This window comes from Vanacampus margaritifer, chromosome 4 (genome assembly GCF_051991255.1).
Source record: "Vanacampus margaritifer isolate UIUO_Vmar chromosome 4, RoL_Vmar_1.0, whole genome shotgun sequence".
Classification (NCBI taxonomy): domain Eukaryota; kingdom Metazoa; phylum Chordata; class Actinopteri; order Syngnathiformes; family Syngnathidae; genus Vanacampus; species Vanacampus margaritifer.
The window spans coordinates 32276873-32296525 of NC_135435.1; the positions used below are offsets into that span (position 1 = coordinate 32276873).

At 46.7% G+C, this 19653-nt stretch overlaps 1 protein-coding gene across 4 annotated transcripts in view; it reads left to right on the forward strand.

Moving 5' to 3' along the window:
* Positions 1 to 19016, forward strand: part of LOC144050176 (mucin-5AC-like) — a 30179-nt gene extending 11163 nt beyond the window's left edge. Inside the window, exons 9-34 of one of the 4 annotated variants that reach the window (XM_077563224.1) lie at positions 100 to 217; positions 308 to 449; positions 562 to 669; positions 1059 to 1128; positions 1239 to 1379; positions 1866 to 2030; positions 2573 to 2667; positions 3109 to 3235; positions 4261 to 4516; positions 4705 to 4754; positions 5160 to 5266; positions 5358 to 5512; positions 5955 to 6093; positions 6651 to 6764; positions 7873 to 8052; positions 9531 to 9767; positions 10168 to 10324; positions 10398 to 10526; positions 11122 to 11269; positions 12026 to 12069; positions 12151 to 12354; positions 13038 to 15995; positions 16069 to 16286; positions 16355 to 16529; positions 18103 to 18223; positions 18784 to 19016. In XM_077563224.1, coding sequence (XP_077419350.1) covers positions 100 to 217; positions 308 to 449; positions 562 to 669; positions 1059 to 1128; positions 1239 to 1379; positions 1866 to 2030; positions 2573 to 2667; positions 3109 to 3235; positions 4261 to 4516; positions 4705 to 4754; positions 5160 to 5266; positions 5358 to 5512; positions 5955 to 6093; positions 6651 to 6764; positions 7873 to 8052; positions 9531 to 9767; positions 10168 to 10324; positions 10398 to 10526; positions 11122 to 11269; positions 12026 to 12069; positions 12151 to 12354; positions 13038 to 15995; positions 16069 to 16286; positions 16355 to 16529; positions 18103 to 18223; positions 18784 to 18946 — 6521 coding nt within the window. In that variant the 3' untranslated portion in view covers positions 18947 to 19016. Of the gene's footprint in view, positions 1 to 99; positions 218 to 307; positions 450 to 561; positions 670 to 1058; positions 1129 to 1238; positions 1380 to 1865; positions 2031 to 2572; positions 2668 to 3108; positions 3236 to 4260; positions 4517 to 4704; positions 4755 to 5159; positions 5267 to 5357; positions 5513 to 5954; positions 6094 to 6650; positions 6765 to 7872; positions 8053 to 9530; positions 9873 to 10138; positions 10325 to 10397; positions 10527 to 11121; positions 11270 to 12025; positions 12070 to 12150; positions 12355 to 13037; positions 15996 to 16068; positions 16287 to 16354; positions 16530 to 18102; positions 18224 to 18783 lie in introns of those variants that run through there. The other 3 variants (XR_013293800.1, XM_077563226.1, XM_077563225.1) reach the window with 3 other exon arrangements.
* Positions 19017 to 19653: the final 637 nt, after the last annotated feature.

Here is a 19653-nt window from a genome sequence, read left to right on the forward strand (position 1 = left end):
CGATGACGACGATGATGACGATGATGACGACGATGACGACGATGATGACGATGATGACGATGATGACGATGATGACGATGTGGTCATGCGGCCCCCCAGGAACGGTGCTGGACGACGTCGGCCACTCGGGCTGCGTGCCCGTCCTTCAGTGTCCTTGTTTGCAGAACCAGCAGGTGTTCCCGACCGGCCACACCTTCTCGCACGACTGCAGATCATGGTAGCGCGCGCACACGCACACGCACACGCGCACGCACACGCACGTCAATCCATCAATCAATCCATCGGTGGCGTTTGTGGCGTGACTCAGCGTGTGCGCGAGCGGCCGCTGGAAGTGCTTGGAGAAGGACGGCTGTCCGGGGAGCTGCTCGCTGGTGGGCGGAGCTCACGTCAACACCTTCGACCACAAAGTCTACACATTCCACGGCGACTGCGGCTTCGTGCTCGCCAAGGTAGCGTGCGTGAAAGTGCTGCGTCCAAGCACACACTCGAAGGCGCGCTCTGCCGACGGCTCGAATCGGCGCTTTCAAGTGTGCCGGCGCGCCGCGTCTCGTTTTCCCGCAGAGTAACGGCTCGTCCTTCGCGGTGTTGGTGGATCTGGTCCAATGTGGTCTCGCGGACGCCAGGACTTGTCTCAGGGCGGTCACGCTGGCCCTCAACAGCAACTCTGTGGTACGTCAAGCCGCCGAGTCGGCGCAGCTTTAATGCGGATGCTTTCTGTTTGTCGCAAACAATCTTTGCGTTGATGTTTTGTCACTGACCGGTCGCCACGACTGGGCGAGAGTAGTCCGGTCGTCATGGCTGGGCTGGATGTGAAAGGACTGGTCGCCAAGGCTTGACTGATGTTTTGTCACTTCAATGTGAATGGTTTGCTGCATGGTCAGCAGAAGCAGCTTTAATGCGGATGATTTGTCGTCCCGGCAACCCCGAGCAGCTTCAATGCTCTCCTGGTTTGCTCGTCACCGCGGTGACCACAAGCCGCTTCACTGTTTGTTGTCATTGTGCAGGTTGCCGTGGTGACCACAAGCCACTTTAATGCTGCCTTTTGCACCCCCCGCCAGGTGGTCAAGGTTCAAGCTTCCGGTCAGGTGTTTGTCAACAACATCCTTTCCCAGCTTCCGCTCTTTACACGTGAGTTTTCTCCCACGCTTTGGTGTTGCGTCGCCGTGGAAACCAAAGTAGCCCCAACGCAGCATCAGGACCGTCGGGCCTGATTGTATTGATTTGTGGCGCGGCGGCAGCGGAGGTGAGCATCTTCCGCCCGTCGTCCTTCTACGTGTCGGTCAGCGCCGCCGAGTCGGGTCTCAAGCTCATGCTGCAGATTTCTCCCATCATGCAACTCTTCCTGTCGGCGCCCGCTTCGCTCAAAGGAAGCGCTTCAGGTGCGTACGTCCTCAACCTACACACAAAATAGTGTTGATTTTATAACTTCATTCTTTTTCATGAACAATCAATAACTTGAAAAGCAATTTTCTTCCCACTGAAGTTGACGGTTGAAAACAGCAACGAAACGCGACGGTTGATCAACAATTCCAAAAGGAAACGCATTCGATGTCATCGCACGGCGCAGTCACTTCCTGGTTTTCTTCTTCATCTTTTTAAATCACATCTCTATGGTGTATAGCGCCACCTACAGCGGCGGAGTCTCAATATTGCCAAAAGAACCACAGACGGAAACGTCTGTTTCCGAAATGTCCGCTTTGCGCATTTTCAGCAAATTTGCTTAGAAAATTCACAGTGATTGGACGGCGACCTCCGCCATTGGCTGGAAAGCAGTTCAGGGCGCACGCTCCGGCGCCCCCCGCCCCCCTTGTGAGGACAAGCGGTTAAGAAAAGGGATGGCTGGATGAAAAGTGTGCGTCCCACAGGTTTGTGCGGCAACTTCAACGACGTGACGAGCGACGACTTTGGCGTGCCGAGCGGTCTGGTGGAGGGCACCGCCGCCGCCTTCGCCAACGCCTGGAAAACCCGAGCCGGCTGCCCCGACGTCCGCACGCGCTTCGGACACCCGTGCGCTCACGGCATCAGCAAGGGTGAGAGAGGCCGACTTTCAAATCATGCCGGCAAAGACACAAAAGGCGATTTAGTCACGGCCGGCAATTCGCTACCAAAATGCGTTGCTTTGCAAATACAAAAACGTCCTTCACAGACGAATGCATTTTGTTCTACAAAGAAACCTATTTTCAATTACAAAAAAGGCGAGCAGCTTCGTCTCGTCCAGTCCAGTCATGGCGACCAGTCCAGTCGCTGCCTGCCCATCCAGTCCCGTCCAGTCCCGGTCTACTCACCCTGTTCCTCACACAACCCTTCTTTCCTGTTTGCCCGCATTCGAGTCTGGCAATTCTTCACACCCACCTCGACAGAAAGACATTTTTTGGAATTGAAGATATCTTTTTCTTTGAATGTGTAGAACAAAATGCATTCGCTTGTGAAGGACGTTTTGTATCTACAAAAGCCACAGATTTTGTTTGCAAACTGCTTGGGTGCGAGTCAATCCCGTTTTGCGTGTTTTGGCATGATTTCAACTCCATAATAAAAGCATCCCGATAACGATGGCATGTTTGCTGATGGGCAGACGGCTACGCGCAGTTTTGGTGCTCCAAACTGACGGACGGCAGTTCAGCCTTCGCCGCTTGCCACTCGCTCGTCAGTCCGGACACCTTTAAAGATGTGAGTTGCCGCCCGTCACCGCGCAAAACCACACTGGACGCTGATCGTGACCGCGATGACGCAACGCCGACCGCGATGACGCAATACCGATATGACGCAATACAGACCGCGATGACGCAACGCCGACCGCGATGACGCAATACCGATATGACGCAATACCGACCACGATGACGCAATACCGACCACGATGACGCAACACCGACCGCGATGACGCAACACCGACCGCGATGACGCAACGCCGACCGCGATGACGCAATACTGATATGACGCAACACCGACCACGATGACGCAACGCCGACCGCGATGACGCAATACTGATATGACGCAACACCGACCACGATGACGCAACACCGACCGCGATGACGCAATACCGATATGACGCAACACCGACCGCGATGACGCAATACCGACCGCGATGCTGACGATGCTTTTGGGATGCAGAACTGCATGTACGACGCCTGCACGTGCGAGGAAAGCGAGTCGTGCATGTGCGCCGCCGTGTCCGCCTACGTGTACGCGTGCTCTGCAGCGGGAATCCAGATCAGCGGCTGGAGGAACGACCTCTGCGGTCAGTGAACGCACCATCCGGGGACGCTAACGCAAGATGATGCCAAACATATCAATACCAAATCATCATACCCGACAAAATGGTTGGCAAAAAAGTTAGGCCAAGGTTGCTAAATTGGTACTTAGCGCTGAGACTTATTTAGCATGTTAGCTATAGCATGTTGAGCTAATTGCTAAGCTAATAGCTTGAGTACCAGGTATGTAACGATATCCAAACATCACGATACGATGATTATCACGGTATTATATTAAAAAATGAGTTTATACAAAAAAAAATAGGATTAAATATATTATTATGAGTGATTATTCTGATGAAGAGTTACGCACACTGACTCATGCTGATTCAAAAGAAAAAGAATAAAAAACGTGTTTTTTTCTAAAAATGGACGGGGGGGGGGGGCATGGCCCAACATTTGTTTGCTTTCACGTCAATAAGCAAACACAAAACACTGTGAATAGCAGCTAAATATTTAATTTAAATATAATAAGATTTTTAAATACATTTTTATTTAAAACCGCAATTACAAATATCAGTAGTAATTACAAATAGGTGAAAATTGATATCAAAATATTACACACACAAAAGACAAAACAAAAAAAATGCAATCTTATATGCTACAAAAATACTAAAATATTCACTGGAAATACACACAGTAGAAAAAAATCTATGATAAATAAAAAATATGAGAATCAAAAACATGCAATGTTATATGCTATAAAAATATTCACTGAAAACACACACAGTAGAAAGAAAAAATAAATGAACCAGATGTGCTGCCTTTTAATATCGTTTGGCGATATCACGATATTGACGTTCTCGCGACATCCCAGCATGCAACTCGCACTCCAATTGGACAGACGGCACAGGTTTAGCATGTTAGCATTTGCACGTGAAGCTAACGGCTAAGCTAAAAGCTGACGACGTTCAAAAAACCTTACACATGTTAGCATGCTAGAATTAGCATGCAGCCAATTGGCCAGATCTGTGACCAGGACGTAAAGGTGTTGTCGTACCTTTGGCGGCAGGCCACCTGGCCTCGTGCCCGGCGGGAACCGTGTACGGCTACAACACGAGCAGCTGTGGCCGCACGTGCCGCTCGCTCAGCGGCGGGCCGGACCACGCGTGCCGCACGCGGCTCACGCCGGTGGACGGATGCGGATGTGCCGACGGAAGCTACATGGACGACGCCGGACGCTGCGTGGCCGCCGCGCACTGCCCGTGTTACCTGGACGATGACGTCATCCCGCCCGGGCAGACCGCCAGCCACCTGGGACGCGCCTGGTAAAGGAGCGCGGGGTCGGCTCATGTGCGAAAGTAGGGTTTGTGCCTGTTGCCGTGCTAACCGGAAGCCGCTTTAACGCCGACCATGTTTGCTTGTCGCAATAGTGACAGCTCGCACCCTCGCTACTTTGAAGGCATTTTGGCAAAAGCCTCTTCTCTTCTCCTCCATCACTTTCTTCCACTTTCAGCATCTGCGGACGTGGCGCCCTCAGCTGCCCCGGAGTAGCAAATACACCCGGTAGGTACACACGCACGTTTATTCACTTTTAGTGTTCTTACACACTGTAGGGTATTGATTGATTTATTTAAACATTATTCCATTATTATTTGTCATCCATAAGTGTGTCACTTATGTATCGAGATGTGCGGATTTTATGGTACAATATTTATGATGTTTAATGACATTCACGATATATACGGAAGACGATTAGAAATTCGGGCCAGTTTGACAGGATTCTCACTTTGGTCTCGGAATTCTCACTTTCAAGTGGGAATTCCGAGATTCAAGTCCCAATCCTGACGACCTTTTTCTTCTTCTCTTCGCTGGCCCGAATCGTCTTCCGTCCAAATGTATGAATGTTGGCATTTATTGCATATGAGTTCTTGTTTTTTGAAATCTTGTTTTGCGTTTGTGACGACGCAGCTGACGAGTGCGCGGCCCCCAAAGTCTACTTGGATTGTTCAGCGGCCCCCCCGGGCTCCACGGGGACCGAATGCGAGAGCAGCTGCGCCACCCTGGACATGGCGTGCGTAAGTTGGCGCGCACGTGGGCGCGCACGTGGGCACGCCGCGACGGAAGACAAAGCGAGCCCGTTTTCTTTTGCCGCTTGTTTTTGGGCAGATCGGCGGCGGCGGCTGCGTGTCGGGGTGCGCGTGTCCCGAGGGTCTGGTGTCGGACGGGCTCGGGGGCTGCATCCACGCCAGCCAATGTCCATGCGTCCACAACGGCCACGCCTACCAGCCCGGGCAGGTCGTGCAGGTGGACTGCAACAGCTGGTGGGTTCCGGCGCACTTTCAGCTTTCATTTGCTCGAACTTTGACCTCAACGTGCATGCAAACCCTCTTTGGAATTCTTTGACCGGTCGAGCGACGTTGCTTTATTTTTAATAATAAAAGGCATGTTTTTAAAATTGCTTTACTACATGCAAAGCCTTTTGTTTATTTTTAAACGCCTTACATGGTCATTTATAAAAAAAAAACTTACGCCTGGTCTTTTTTAAAATAACACCTAACTATATATATATATATATATATAATTATTATATTTGTTTGTTTTTTAAGAAGAACAAACCCCACAGCGGCGTCACTTCTCATTGCTGCGCTGCTCACGTGAAGGATGTGCGCTTTGTGTCAAATCTGTTGGCCCTCTGGCGCCCCCTGCTGGCGAAAGGGCGCCAACAGGATTGTCTTTGGTGTTTGTGTGTGTGCGTGAGTGCAGCACGTGCGCAGGCAGAAAGTTCACGTGCACGAGCAAAGCGTGCGACGGCGTGTGCGCCATCTACGGCGACGGGCATCACATCACCTTCGACGACAAGAGGTTCGACTTGCGCGGGCCGTGCCAACACACGCTGGTGCAGGTAACACACACGCAAAATATGATAATTGTCTGTTAATTCATTCGCTGCCGTTGACGGCTATAGACGTCAAAAAATATTTTCACTCTATTATTTTAACATTTTCCCACTTTTGTTAACAAGGGGATGAAAACCTAGAATTGTTTTTATTGTACATTAAAACATGTACAATTTGTGATTAATCGTGAGTTAACTCGTGAAGTCATCCAATGCCTGACGGCCCTAATTTTGAATCATCTTTTCTTCTTTAAATTTTTTTTTTTTAATAATCTTAAAAATATATATTTTTCTTTTTAATTTTTAATAATCGTTATCTTTTCTGTCCAAAAAAATTAAAAAAAGAATTTTCTTATTTTTAATACTCTTTTCTTTTTAGATATCTGTTCTAAATGTACACTAAAAAAATCTAGGATTTCATACTGTGAATAGAAATAGTTTAAGAAATAGAAATGATAAGAATTAGAAATAATTCGAAATAAAGAAATCGAATTAGAATTTTTTTTTGCCGTCAATAGCTGTCAATGGCAGTGAATGAGTTAACAATGTGTGTGCGTGCGCAGGACTACTGCGGAGACAACGAGACGGAGGGAAGCTTCCGGATTCTCAGCGAGAACGTTCCGTGCGGAAGCTCGCCGACAACAACCTGCTCCAAGAACATCAAAATCTTCGTGCAGGTCCGTCATCAGCAACAAACACTTTTCACATTCCTTCCTTGCCGATTATCCTTGCCGATTATCCTTGCCGATTATCCTTGCCGATTATCCTTGCCGATATCTGGCATTTTGACAAATATCGGATTCAGCATCGGCCTTTTGTACGAATCTGAAGGCCGGTAAAGTTGCTCTCTCGCTGAACGGAGCCAATTTGGGTTTTCCATCGGCATTTGTCACGTGTTCACAGTTTTGATTTGTCGCAAAGACATTTGGAACCTAATCGGACAATTTTTCACTGTCTGCGACCATCTTTTCTTTTACGAACCCTGACCGAAACCCCAAATGAGTTACATTTGCATGCATTTGTGGCTGAGTCACAAACAGGAAACTTTTCATTGATGGATTTGTTTAAATTTCCCTTTTATAAAAAATGATGCTGACATTGGGAACTCCCGACACTTTGTATTTTTGCAAATGATAAAAAAAGAAAAATGATGTTGAATTCAATTCGATTACCGATGGATTCGATTCGATTCGATTCGATATCAGCCTTGACAAAACCGTATCGGTTTATCGGCGTACTCCTTGAAAAATCCGCTTGGTCGACTTGATGAAGTCGACTTTCATGTCAACATTCAAGTTGACTTCTTTAAAAGGAATTTTACTAAAAGTGCTTCATCCAAGTACACATTGGAGCGAGTCATTTATTTATTTTTGCTGCAGGAGAATAAAATACAATGTATGAGGATACGCAATGTTATGACAAGGTGTAACTGTAAAAAAATAAATCAATAAAAGTTCATAGACAAATACTTTTTATAGTCATGGCAGAAAGTTGGGGGGTGCAAAATGTTTTCTTCGTCATCGGAAATAATTGAGAAGTTCTTCAAGTTCGCCTTTGAGTCGACTTTCATGTACTGCCGACATTCAATTTTCAATTTCAATTTCAAGAACGCATTTCCAAACACGTTCGCGTATTCCTTGAAATGATCACAATTTGACGACATTTTGTCCCAACATCCGCTGGCTTCTCGATGATCGCTACTAAAATCCTTCTTTCAATGCCTCGATCCCGAAAAGTCAAATTGCTTTTGTACACTTTTGAGTACGATTCTCCAAACGCCACCAGGACGATGAAGAATTCCACCTGAGGGAGGAAAATTTCCACGTCATCCGGAGCCGCCGGCAGCTTTTTCCGGCTCAGGTGCGCCAGATGGGCGTCTACATGGTGGTCTCCGTCAGACCGGGACTCGTGGTCATGTGGGACAAGAAGACCGCCGTCTTCATCAAACTGGCACCGCAATATCAGGTCACATTTCATTCCATTCCAATCGATTTCCGATTAGCGCTGGATTCGATTCGATTCGATTCGAAAGGCAAACTTCAATTCGCACTAATGCATAAAGGGTTGCTTTACTGCAGGGGTGGCCAAGTAGGGTCCTCGAGAGCAGCCTGTTTTTAATGTTTCTCTCCACGAACACGGCAGATTCACGATCAAGATGGTTATCGGGCTTCGGCAAAGCGTGTTGATGAGCCGATCATTAGATTCAGCTGTGCTGAAGGAGGGAGACGTAACCCGTGCCAAACAGGCCGGATAGGGGCTCTCCAGGACCCGACTTGGCCACCCCTTCTTTACTGTATATTAGCCGTGCAACGGATCATAAAAGTCACAGTTCGGATCGGATCACAAATTTGAGCCGTGGATCGGATCAGCTTTCGGATCAGCAAAAAAAAAGAAGGAAAATAATACTTTGTCTCGATTTCTTTTCTTTTCCTTTCATTAAGCAAGTGAATTTGTGTCGCGGGTGGCGGATGTCGGGTGGCGGATGTCGAGTGGCGGATGTCAGATGGCGGGTGTCGGATGGCGGGTGGCGGGTGGCGGATAGCGGGTGACGGATGTCGGGTGGCGGATGTCGGATGTCGGACGGCGGGTGGCGGATGGCGGGTGTCGGATAGCGGGTGACGGATGTTGGGTGGCGGATGGCAGATGTCGGGTGGCGGGTGTCGGATGGCGGGTGTCGGATGGCGGATGGAGGGTGGCGGATAGCGGATGTCGGGTGGCGGATGGAGGGTGGCGGGTGTCGGATGGCGGGTGTCGGATGGCGGGTGTCAGATGGCGGGTGGCGGATAGCGGGTGACGGATGTCGGGTGGCGGATGTCGGGTGGCGGATGTCGGATTGCGGATGGCGGATGTCGGGTGGCGGATGTCGGGTGGCGGATGTCGGACGGCGGATGGCGGGTGGCGGATGGCGGGTGTCGGATAGCGGGTGACGGATGTCGGGTGGCGGATGGCGGATGTCGGGTGGCGGATGTCGGGTGGCGGGTGGCGGATGGCGGGTGGCGGATGGCGGATGGAGGGTGGCGGATAGCGGATGTCGGGTGGCGGATGGAGGGTGGCGGGTGTCGGATGGCGGGTGTCGGATGGCGGATGTCGGGTGGCGGATGTCGGGTGACGGATGTCGGGTGGCGGATGTCGGGTGGCGGATGTCGGATGTCGGATTGCGGATGGCGGGTGGCGGATGGCGGGTGTCGGATAACGGGTGACGGATGTCGGGTGGCGGATGGCGGATGTCGGGTGGCGGATGTCGGATGGCGGGCCAGCGCAACCTTTGGGCCTTTTGAGTCCAAGCGACCTTAGATCGACGATGATCCGTTGCACCGCGACCGCGGAAATCCCGTGGAATTGCAAAATGTGTCTTTGTCCGATGCAAGGCCGTTGTCTCCTTCCTGCGGCACGATCGGGAATCCTGCGAGTCGAACCCGCTTTTTGTTTTTCTCCCCTCCAAGGGCAACGTGTGCGGCCTGTGCGGGAACTACGACGGAAACATTCGCAATGACGCCGCCGAGCGTTCCGACGTGCCGGAGTTCAGGAGCAGCTGGAAGGCGTCGGAGTCCGACTGCCCGGACGCCGCTCTCCCCGTCCCGGCGCCGGACCCGTGCCGCACCAACCGGTACCGCGCGGCGTGGGCGCAGAGGCAGTGCGGCATCATCATCGGCGTGGCCTTTCAGGCCTGTCACTTGCGGGTAACAAAAAAGTTACACGACGTCCTTGAATGGATCTCAATAAGACACGCCTCCAGATGACGGGACTGGCGTGGATTACTTGCGTGTCATCATCTTGACTCACCTGTAAATACGTTTTTTTAAGACTTTCACTTCCAAAAACATATTTACACTTTTTTTTTTTTATTATTATTATTTTTTATGCTTTATGCTTTGTCATAAAGCAATGGTAGTTATTACAAAAAGAGTATAAGAGATCAGCCAGGGCCATCTTGCAACAAGCTCTTTTTTAGGGATGCACGATAATATCGGCGGCTGCTAATTATCGGCAATGAAACCAGATGATAAAGAATCGGGCCGATAATAATCGTCCCGTTTCTTTCTTCTGGAAGTTTAGGAAGACAATTGAACTTTGTCCCAGGTGGATGCCGGTCCGTACTACGACGCGTGCGTGCGCGACTCGTGCGCGTGCGACAGCGGCGGCGACTGCGAGTGCCTGTGCACGGCGGTGGCGGCGTATTCCAAAGCTTGCCGTGAGGCCGGCGCTTGCGTGCGCTGGAGGACGCCCAAATTCTGCCGTGAGTCTTTCGGCAGCTGCCGAGCGCCGACGGATGGCGAGCCCATCGATTGACGGCAGGTGTTCCCCTGCAGCCGTCTTCTGCGACTACTACAACGCCCCCGGAGGCTGCGAGTGGCACTACAAGCCGTGCGGCGCCGACTGCATGAAGACCTGCAGGAATCCTTCGGGGAATTGTTCGCAGCTCATCGGCGGCCTTGAAGGTGCTCGTCTTTTCATTTCCGGCGAATGTCGGGCTGGCTTTCAAAAATCCAGATCAAATCGCTCTTCCTTTTCATAGCTCAATAATATCCATTCATAAAACCGTGAATCCATACTTTATGCAGGGTCAATAAAACATACATGATTCATGTAACTGCATTAGATTCCTTTTTAAATGTAAATATTTGAATTATTTCTTTTTTATTACAATTATTATTATTTTCATTTTTTCAATTTCGAATTGTTTATTTTTTATTCTTATTTTTATTTACCTTTTAATTCATATATTATTGATTGTTTTGATCAGGTCCTGTTCAATAAAACACAATGAATGGAACTGCATAGGATTCCATTTGAAATGTAAATATTTATATTTTTCTTTTCATACTAACGCAGCAAGAAGTTTCTACTATGGACAGCATTGCAACTTGTGAGAACGTCTTCCATATCAAACCAAAATTGGTCCTGCATGAAATTGTCAACTGAATGGAAAATGGATGTGAATCGAATGGAATCGAATGGAATCGGATGGGATGGATTTTGGAAAAGGGAATCGATTGCCAGCCCTAACAAAAAGCAAATGTGCTGTCGTCTCAGGATGTTACCCTCAGTGTCCTCCCAGTCGTCCGTACTTTGACGAGGACAGCATGACGTGTGTGCCACGGGATCGGTGCGGTTGCTACGACGACCGGGGCGGCCATTTTGACGTGGGCCAGGCCGTTCCTGCGGAAAATTGCCAAACTTGGTATCTCGCACCACCATTTTACACCAAACACACGACAAGGCAGAGCTTGGCAAGCTTTTTGTGTCCAAGGAAGAGGACAACATTTGGACGCCTTCGCAATCTTAACGCCAATGAACTCATCCACTGCCATTGACGGCGAAAGACGTCAGAAATTCATTTGAACTATTTCTATTAGTTAAACATTTTTGCCACTTTTGAGTATGAAAACCTAGAATTTGCTTTATTGTACATTTGGAACAGATATAAAATGTGTGATTGTCGCCTGACGCCCCGAATTTTTTATAATCTTTTCTATAAAAAATGAATACATTTATTTTAATTATTATTATTTTAAATCATCTTTTTTAAATATGTATACATATTTCAATTATGTTTTATGTTTTTTTTGTTAAGTTTTAATAATCTTTTATTAAAAACGTTTTTTTTTAAATGATCTTTTCTTTAAATTTTTTTTATTTTTTTTAATGAATAATCATTCAAATGATTACAAATGTATTACAAATTTTACATGGTTGGAAATGTACAATAAAAAAAAGTCTAGGTTTTCATACTTTTGTGTGAGGGGAAAAACATGAAACTAATAGAAATAGTTCAAATGAATTTTTGAGCTTTGCGGCCTTCAATGGGAGTGAATGAATTAAAAAAGAAATCAAAAAAAGAGGATTAAACGCGGCTAACCGCCAATTGGAGTAAACATTGCTTATTTTGTGGACCGTCAAGTTTTTGTTGTTAACAACTGTCGAATGTTTCTTAAAGCTTGTGTACATCGTCCGGATTACGATGTCGCTACAACGTAAAGAGTAAGTGGATGAAAAGCGCGTGATTTGCTGACCTTTGCTGACCTCTGCTGACCTTTGCTGACCTTTTGCCCCAAATGTCAGCATGTTCGTGTTTGGTCAACGGCGAAACCTTCGCTTATGGCGCCGCCATCTACAACACGACGGACGGGCTGGGAAACTGCATGACGGCAACGTGCCGAGCCAACGGGACGGTGGGCCGCGACGTCCGTCCGTGTTTGCCAACCGTCAGCCCGACGCCGAACCCGACGCCGTTTACCTTCAGCACAGCGGGGACGGCAACAAATGGTAGGAAAAGTCAAAGGTTTGATTGTTGAAGGATGTCAAGATGTCGTTTGCCGGGTCATAAATCAGGCTTCTTATAGTTTGGGAATTTTCATTGGAGTTACTTTTGATTTCGTTTGGAGTTTTTGTTTTATACATTTTGTTACAAGCTCCCTAGCAGGTAAACAACTTGCACCCGGGGTTAAAGCCAAACTGTGACAGGGTTTTTACTTTCTGGACCTGAATTTGCCACCTCTGCTTGTGTGCGATATTTAAAAATCACTTTGGTCAAATGAGAAAAGTAACTCATTTCTTTACCTAGCGTTGCATTTCGTTGTCACCTCGGAGTGACGTCACCTGAAGGCGCTTTTCTATTGGCCGCTGCTTGATGACGTCACTTCCATGTGACGCTTTCAAACGTCCTTATTCTGGTGGGGAAAAAATCGACTTCAAATGACATTTAAAATCATCTCCTTAAGGTGCATTACATGAATTCCCAAAGACTAAAAGGAAGGACATTTTTGCTATAAATTTGGTTAGTTTTAGTTTGTTTTGTGTTAGTTTTGGTTTTTTAAAAAGCATTTTTGTTTTGATTTGATTTTGTGAATTAAATTGTTTTTGGAATTTTAGTTTTAGTTTTTTCGTTAACTGAGATAACCTTCTAATGATAGCGAGTTCACATTGTTGACAATCTGATTACTTTACAGTTGTTACTTTGACACCGTCAAAATCGACAACGTTAACCACGCAAGAAAAAACAACAGTAAAGGATGAAACTTCTTCGTTCACCACCGAAAGTGGAACGACTACCAGACCACAAGAAACAACCACTAGAAAGGGAACAACAGCAAAGACAGACACAACAACACAGAGAGAGACCACCAGCCCGACAACCTCGTTTTCCACAGTTGCTGACAAAATGACAACTTTTCTACCAGGTGTCCTATCTACAGTCACTCAATACCCTAGCATATCCCAACCCTCTTTTAGTACCGCCACTGCCAAGATCCCCACAAAAATAAAAAAGGGAACTACAACTCGACCCGGAGAAACAACAAGAGAGGAAACGACTGTACAGGGTGAGATAACAACCCCCAAATTCACCACTGGTCCAACAACCACATCTACCACAGTTGTAGGTGAGTCGACAATTGCTAAACAATACACAGGAACAACATCCCAACCCTCTTTTAGTACCACAACTACCAAGGTTCCAACAACAACAACCAAAGGGGGAAGTACCGCCAGACCTGGAGAAACAACCACCACAGAAACAACCACCGTAAAGAGTGAAACTACGCCCAGATCCAGATTCACCTCTGGCCCAACAAGCACCTCTACTACAGTTGCTGGTGAAACAACAACAGCAACACAATACACAGGAACATCCCAACCCTCTTTTAGTACCACAACTACCGAGGTTCCAACAACAACCAAAGGTGGAAGTACCACCAGACCTGGAGAAACAACCACCACAGAGAAAACAACGGTAAAGAGTGAAACTACACCCAGATCCAGATTCACCTCTGGCCCAACAACCACCTCTACCACGAATCTAGGGAAAACTACACCCGCAGGACCAGGTTCAACAACAACTACCGAATCCAAAGGACCAACCTCCCAACAATCTGTGGTTACTACAACTACCACCAGACCTGGAGAAACAACCACCACAGAGAAAACAACGGTAAAGAGTGAAACTACGCCCAGATCCAGATTCACCTCTGGCCCAACAAGCACGTCTACTACAGTTGCTGGTGAAACAACAACAGCAACACAATACACAGGAACATCCCAACCCTCTTTTAGTACCACAACTACCGAGGTTCCAACAACAACCGAATTAGGAACTAGCGCCAGACCTGGAGAAACAACCACCACAGAGGGAACAACGGCAAAGAGTGAAACAACACCTCGACACACCTCTGCCCCAACAAGCACGTCTACAGTTGCTAGTGAAACAACAACAGCAACACAATATACAGAAACATCCCAACCCTCTTTTAGTACCACAACTACCCAGGTTCCAACAACAACCAAAGGTGGAAGTACCACCAGACCTGGAGAAACAACCACCACAGAAACAACCACCGTAAAGAGTGAAACTACGCCCAGATCCAGATTCACCTCTGGCCCAACAACCACCTCTACCACGAATCTAGGGAAAACTACACCCGCAGGACCAGGTTCAACAACTACCGAATCCAAAGGACCAACCTCCCAACAATCTGTGGTTACCACAACTACCACTAGACCTGGAGAAACAACCACCACAGAGAAAACAACGGTAAAGAGTGAAACTACACCCAGATCCAGATTCACCTCTGGCCCAACAAGCACGTCTACAGTTGCTGGTGAAACAACAACAGCAACACAATACACAGGAACATCCCAACCCTCTTTTAGTACCACAACTACCCAGGTTCCAACAACAACCAAAGGTGGAAGTACCACTAGACCTGGAGAAACAACCACCACAGAAACAACCACCGTAAAGAGTGAAACTACGCCCAGATCCAGATTCACCTCTGGCCCAACAAGCACCTCTACTACAGTTGCTGGTGAAACAACAACAGCAACACAATACACAGGAACATCCCAACCCTCTTTTAGTACCACAACTACCGAGGTTCCAACAACAACCAAAGGTGGAACTACTGCCAGACCTGGAGAAGCAACTACAAGTGAGAAAGCAACTGGACAAGTTGAAACAACAGGATCTGAATTCACCACTGGCCCAACAACCACCTCTACCACGAATCTAGGGAAAACTACACCCGCAGGACCAGGTTCAACAACAACTACCGAATCCAAAGGACCAACCTCCCAACAATCTGTGGTTACCACAACTACCACTAGACCTGGAGAAACAACCACCACAGAGGGAACAACGGTAAAGAGTGAAACTACACCCAGATCCAGATTCACCTCTGGCCCAACAAGCACGTCTACAGTTGCTGGTGAAACAACAACAGCAACACAATACACAGGAACATCCCAACCCTCTTTTAGTACCACAACTACCAAGGTTCCAACAACAACAACCAAAGGGGGAAGTACTGCCAGACCTGGAGAAACAACCACCACAGAAACAACCACCGTAAAGAGTGAAACTACGCCCAGATCCAGATTCACCTCTGGCCCAACAAGCACGTCTACTACAGTTGCTGGTGAAACAACAACAGCAACACAATACACAGGAACATCCCAACCCTCTTTTAGTACCACAACTACCGAGGTTCCAACAACAACCGAATTAGGAACTAGCGCCAGACTTGGTGAAACAACTGCAAGTGAGAAAACAACCAGCCAAGGTGAAACCACAAGATCTGAATTCACCACTGGCCCAACAATCAAGTCTGCTGCAGTTGTTCGTCAAACAACAACAACAACAGCTACACAATACGTGGGAACAACGTCCATTGCACCCTCAACCACTGAGGGTGTTTTCACCGGAGAACCACAAACAACAGTCGCGGTCCCAAAACCTTCACACATGGGCACAACTATTTTGACGCCAACAGCTGTTCCTGGGACAACTGCTATAAGACCGACAAGTGGAACGACCATGACTGGTCAAGGCAGAACCACACCTTCCACTTCTTCACTCCCGTTGACCACAAGGTTGTGTTCCTGTGTTTTCAACGGGACTACATACCGTCCTGGTAGGTCACTGTGACTTGACACGGATTTTTCCAAACAGTGATCTTCCGAAACGCTGACTGTGTTTCTTTGCAGGTGATTTTGTGTACAACGTGAGCGACGGTTTGGGCTGGTGTTTTGTGGCGCTTTGCAACGCGTCCTGCAACGTGGAGACGCGGTCCAGTCTGTGCCCGACGACCGCGCCCAGCACCGCCGCGCGGTCGACTGCCGCCACAAGAACCTCGCGCTCAAGCCCAAACGCGTTCACCTCCGCTCCTGACCTGGACTGCTCTCACATCTTCCCTCCAAGAAAGGTCTCGTGAAAACCACTTTTGGTGGCGCGAGTGCCGCCTCTCACCGGGATTCTTCTCCGGTCTGCTAGAATGGAGAATCCTGGAAAACGGACAGGTGCACCTCAGCGACCTGCGTCAACGGCGAGGTCACAGAGTCGCCGGCATCCTGTCCTGCCACGCTGGCGCCGACCTGCAGCAACGGAAGGGAAGCCGCCCGAGTCTATGACCGGCACGACAAATGCTGCTTCCACTACCAATGTCAATGTAAGCTTGCACTTGGATTACACTCGAACCGGCTTCTTTGGTCCCACAAAGTGTTGCCAGCTGTCGCCTTTTTCCCACAATTGTTCTCTTTATCTGACCAGCTGTCCTGGAATTGTTTTCTCTTACTTTCATTCTCTCTCGTTGACTCTCTTGTTCTCTATCATTCTCTCTCTCTCATTCTCTCTCTTGTCTCTTATTCTCGTTTTCTCTTTCTTGTTCTCTCTTGGTCTCTCTCATTCTCCCTCATTCTCTCTGTCCCTCTCTCTCTCTTGACCTCATTTCTCTGTTGTTCGCTCTCATTCTCGTTCCTCTCTCTCGTTCTCACTCTTATTCTTTCTCTCTCTTGTTCTCGTTTTCTCTTTCTTGTTTTCTCTCGTTCCCTCTCTCTCTCGTCTCTTTCTTGTTGTCTCTCTTGCTCTTGTTCTCTCTCATTCTCTGTCGTTGTCTCTCTCACTATTGTTCTCTCTCATTCTCTTGTTCTCGTTCTCTCTCTCATTCTCTCTCTTTCTCGTTTTCTCGTTCTCTCTCGTTCTCGTTTTCTCTGTTGTTCTCTCTCATTCTCTCTCGTTTTCACTTTCTCTCTTCTCTCTCTCGTTCTTGCTCTCGTTCTGTCTCTCTCTTGTTCTCGTTTGCTCTTTCTTGTTCTCTCTCATTCTCATTTTCTCTTTCTCTCACTTCTCTCTCTCTCTTCTCTCTTGTTCTCTCTCTCTCATTCTCTTTCTCTCTCTCATTTTCTCATTCTCTCATTTTTTTCTTGTTTTCTCCCATTCTCTCTCTCTCGTTCTCATTGTCTTTCTCTCTCTCATTCTCTCTCTCTCTCTATCTTTCTCTCTTGTTTTTTCTCATTCTCTTTTTCTTTCTCTCGATCTCAGTCTCTTTCTCTCAATCTCTTATTTTCTCTCTCTCACTGTCCCTCTCATTCTCATTTTCTCTTTCTCTCTCTCCTCTCTCTTGTTCTCTCTCTCATTCTCTTGTTCTTTTTCTCTCTCATTTTCTCTTTCTCGTTCTCTCTTGTTTTTTCTTGTTCTCTCTTATCCTCTCTCTCTTGTTCTCGTTGTCTCGTTCTCTCGCATGTTCTCTCTTTTGTTCTTGCTCTCGTACTCTCTCTCATGGTCTCTCTTGTTCTTTCTCTCTCATTCTTTTGTTCTCTCATTCTCTCTCTCTTGTTCTTGTTTTCTCTCTCATACTCTTGTTCTCTCTCTCCCATTCTCTCTGTCTGTCTCTCTCGTACGCTCCCTCTCCCTCATTATCTTTAGTTCTGTCTCTCGTTCTTTCTCATCCTCTCTCATCTCTCTCTCTCGTTCTCTCATTCTCTCTTGTTCTCTCTTTTGTTCTCGCTCTCGTACTCTCTCTCATTGTCTCTCTTGTTCTTTCTCTCTCATTCTTTTGTTCTCTCATTCTCTCTCGTTCTTGTTTTCTCTTAATCTCTCTCTCTCTCATTCTTCCTCGTTCTCTCTCATTCTCTTGTTCTCTATCTCTCTCATTCTCTCTCGTTCTCGTACTCTCTCTCTTCTCACTCTTGTTCTCTCTCTCTCATTCTCTCTCTGTCACTCTCGTTTTTTGTTTTTTTTAGGTGAGGTGCGCGACGTGTGCGGAGTGAGGACGCAAGCGAGCGTCCTAGAGGTGAACGGCTGTCGCAGCAGCGGAGCCGTCAACATCAATTCCTGTGCCGGACGATGCGACAGCTCGTCCATGTGAGTTGTCTAACCTTTGACCTTTGCAATAAGGTTCAAATGGCCATTAAGGTTGCACTTAGGGGAAGGTCGGACGCGGTCGAATGTGATTGGACTGAACTATTTACAGTTGGTGATTCACACCCGCACACTTCGGTTAACCCGCTGCAGAAGTTATTAAAAATTTTGAAACCCTAATACTAGTTTAAAACCCTCCTTTTAAACCATACTGCCAGTTTAAAACCCTACTCTGAAACCCTACCACTACTTAGGGTTAGTTTAGTAATCCTAACCCTAAAACATGAGGTTAGGGTTAGGGTTAGCATAACATGACGTTAGCATAACATAACGTTAGCATAACATGACGTTAGCATAACATGACGTTAGCAAAAGATGACGATAGCAGAAGATGACATTAGCATAACATGACGTTAGCATAACATGACGTTAGCATAACAACCTAGCTTAGAACCCTACTAGTTTGAAACCCTAATTTGAAATAACATGTGAAATCCGTACTTGTTACCCTAGTAGTGAAAAACCCATCACTTCAAATTCTGTTTGTGCAAAACGTCTTTCAGGTACTCTGCGGCCGCCAACGCTATGACTCGCCGGTGCGAGTGTTGCCGCGAGAGCGCCACCAGCAGGCGGGAGGTGGAACTGACCTGTCCCGACGGAACCAGGTTGTGGCATAGCGCCATTGTGGTGGAAGCGTGTCACTGCAGTGCGACGGCTTGTCGATGAGCCCCGACCACAAACACGCAAAATTTTGTATGCACAAGAAAAATGATTAAAAACATGGATGCAGTTTCAAGACTCGTTTTTCTTCTTCCTGTCACAATAATCAAATTGGCACCAAAAAGCATTTTCCTCCTATTTTCCTTTCTTTTTTTTGCCTCAAAAAGAAAAAAAGCAATTACTGCCAATACAAATATTGATACTGATGCGTAACAGAACATGATGTGAATGAAAATGTTAAAATGTTCGTTTTTTTGTTTAAAAAAAAAAATCTAAAAAATGTTTTTAAAAAAATTGTTTTTCCTTAAAAAAAATCTGTTTTTCTGAATATTTTTTTTGCTTGTTTTTTTTTTAGTTTTTCTGATTTCATAAAAAAATATTCTGAAGAAAAGGGGGGAATATTAAAAAACCAAAACAAAAATAAATTAAATATCTTTTTAATAATGTTAATGCTCTTCTGAATTAGTTTTCGTTTTTCAGATTTTTTTTGTTTTTTTAGATTTATTTTGTTAAAAAAAAATGTTTTTCCTTAAAAAAAAAAAATCAGTTTTTCTGAAGATTTTTTTAAATATTTTTTTTTCTGATTTCATAAAAAAAAATATTCTGAAGAGCAAGGGGGAATATTAAAAAACAAAAAATAATGAAATATTTTTAATAATAATGCTTTTTTGAATTATTTTTCGTTTTTCCGAATTTTTTTCAGTTTTTAAAAA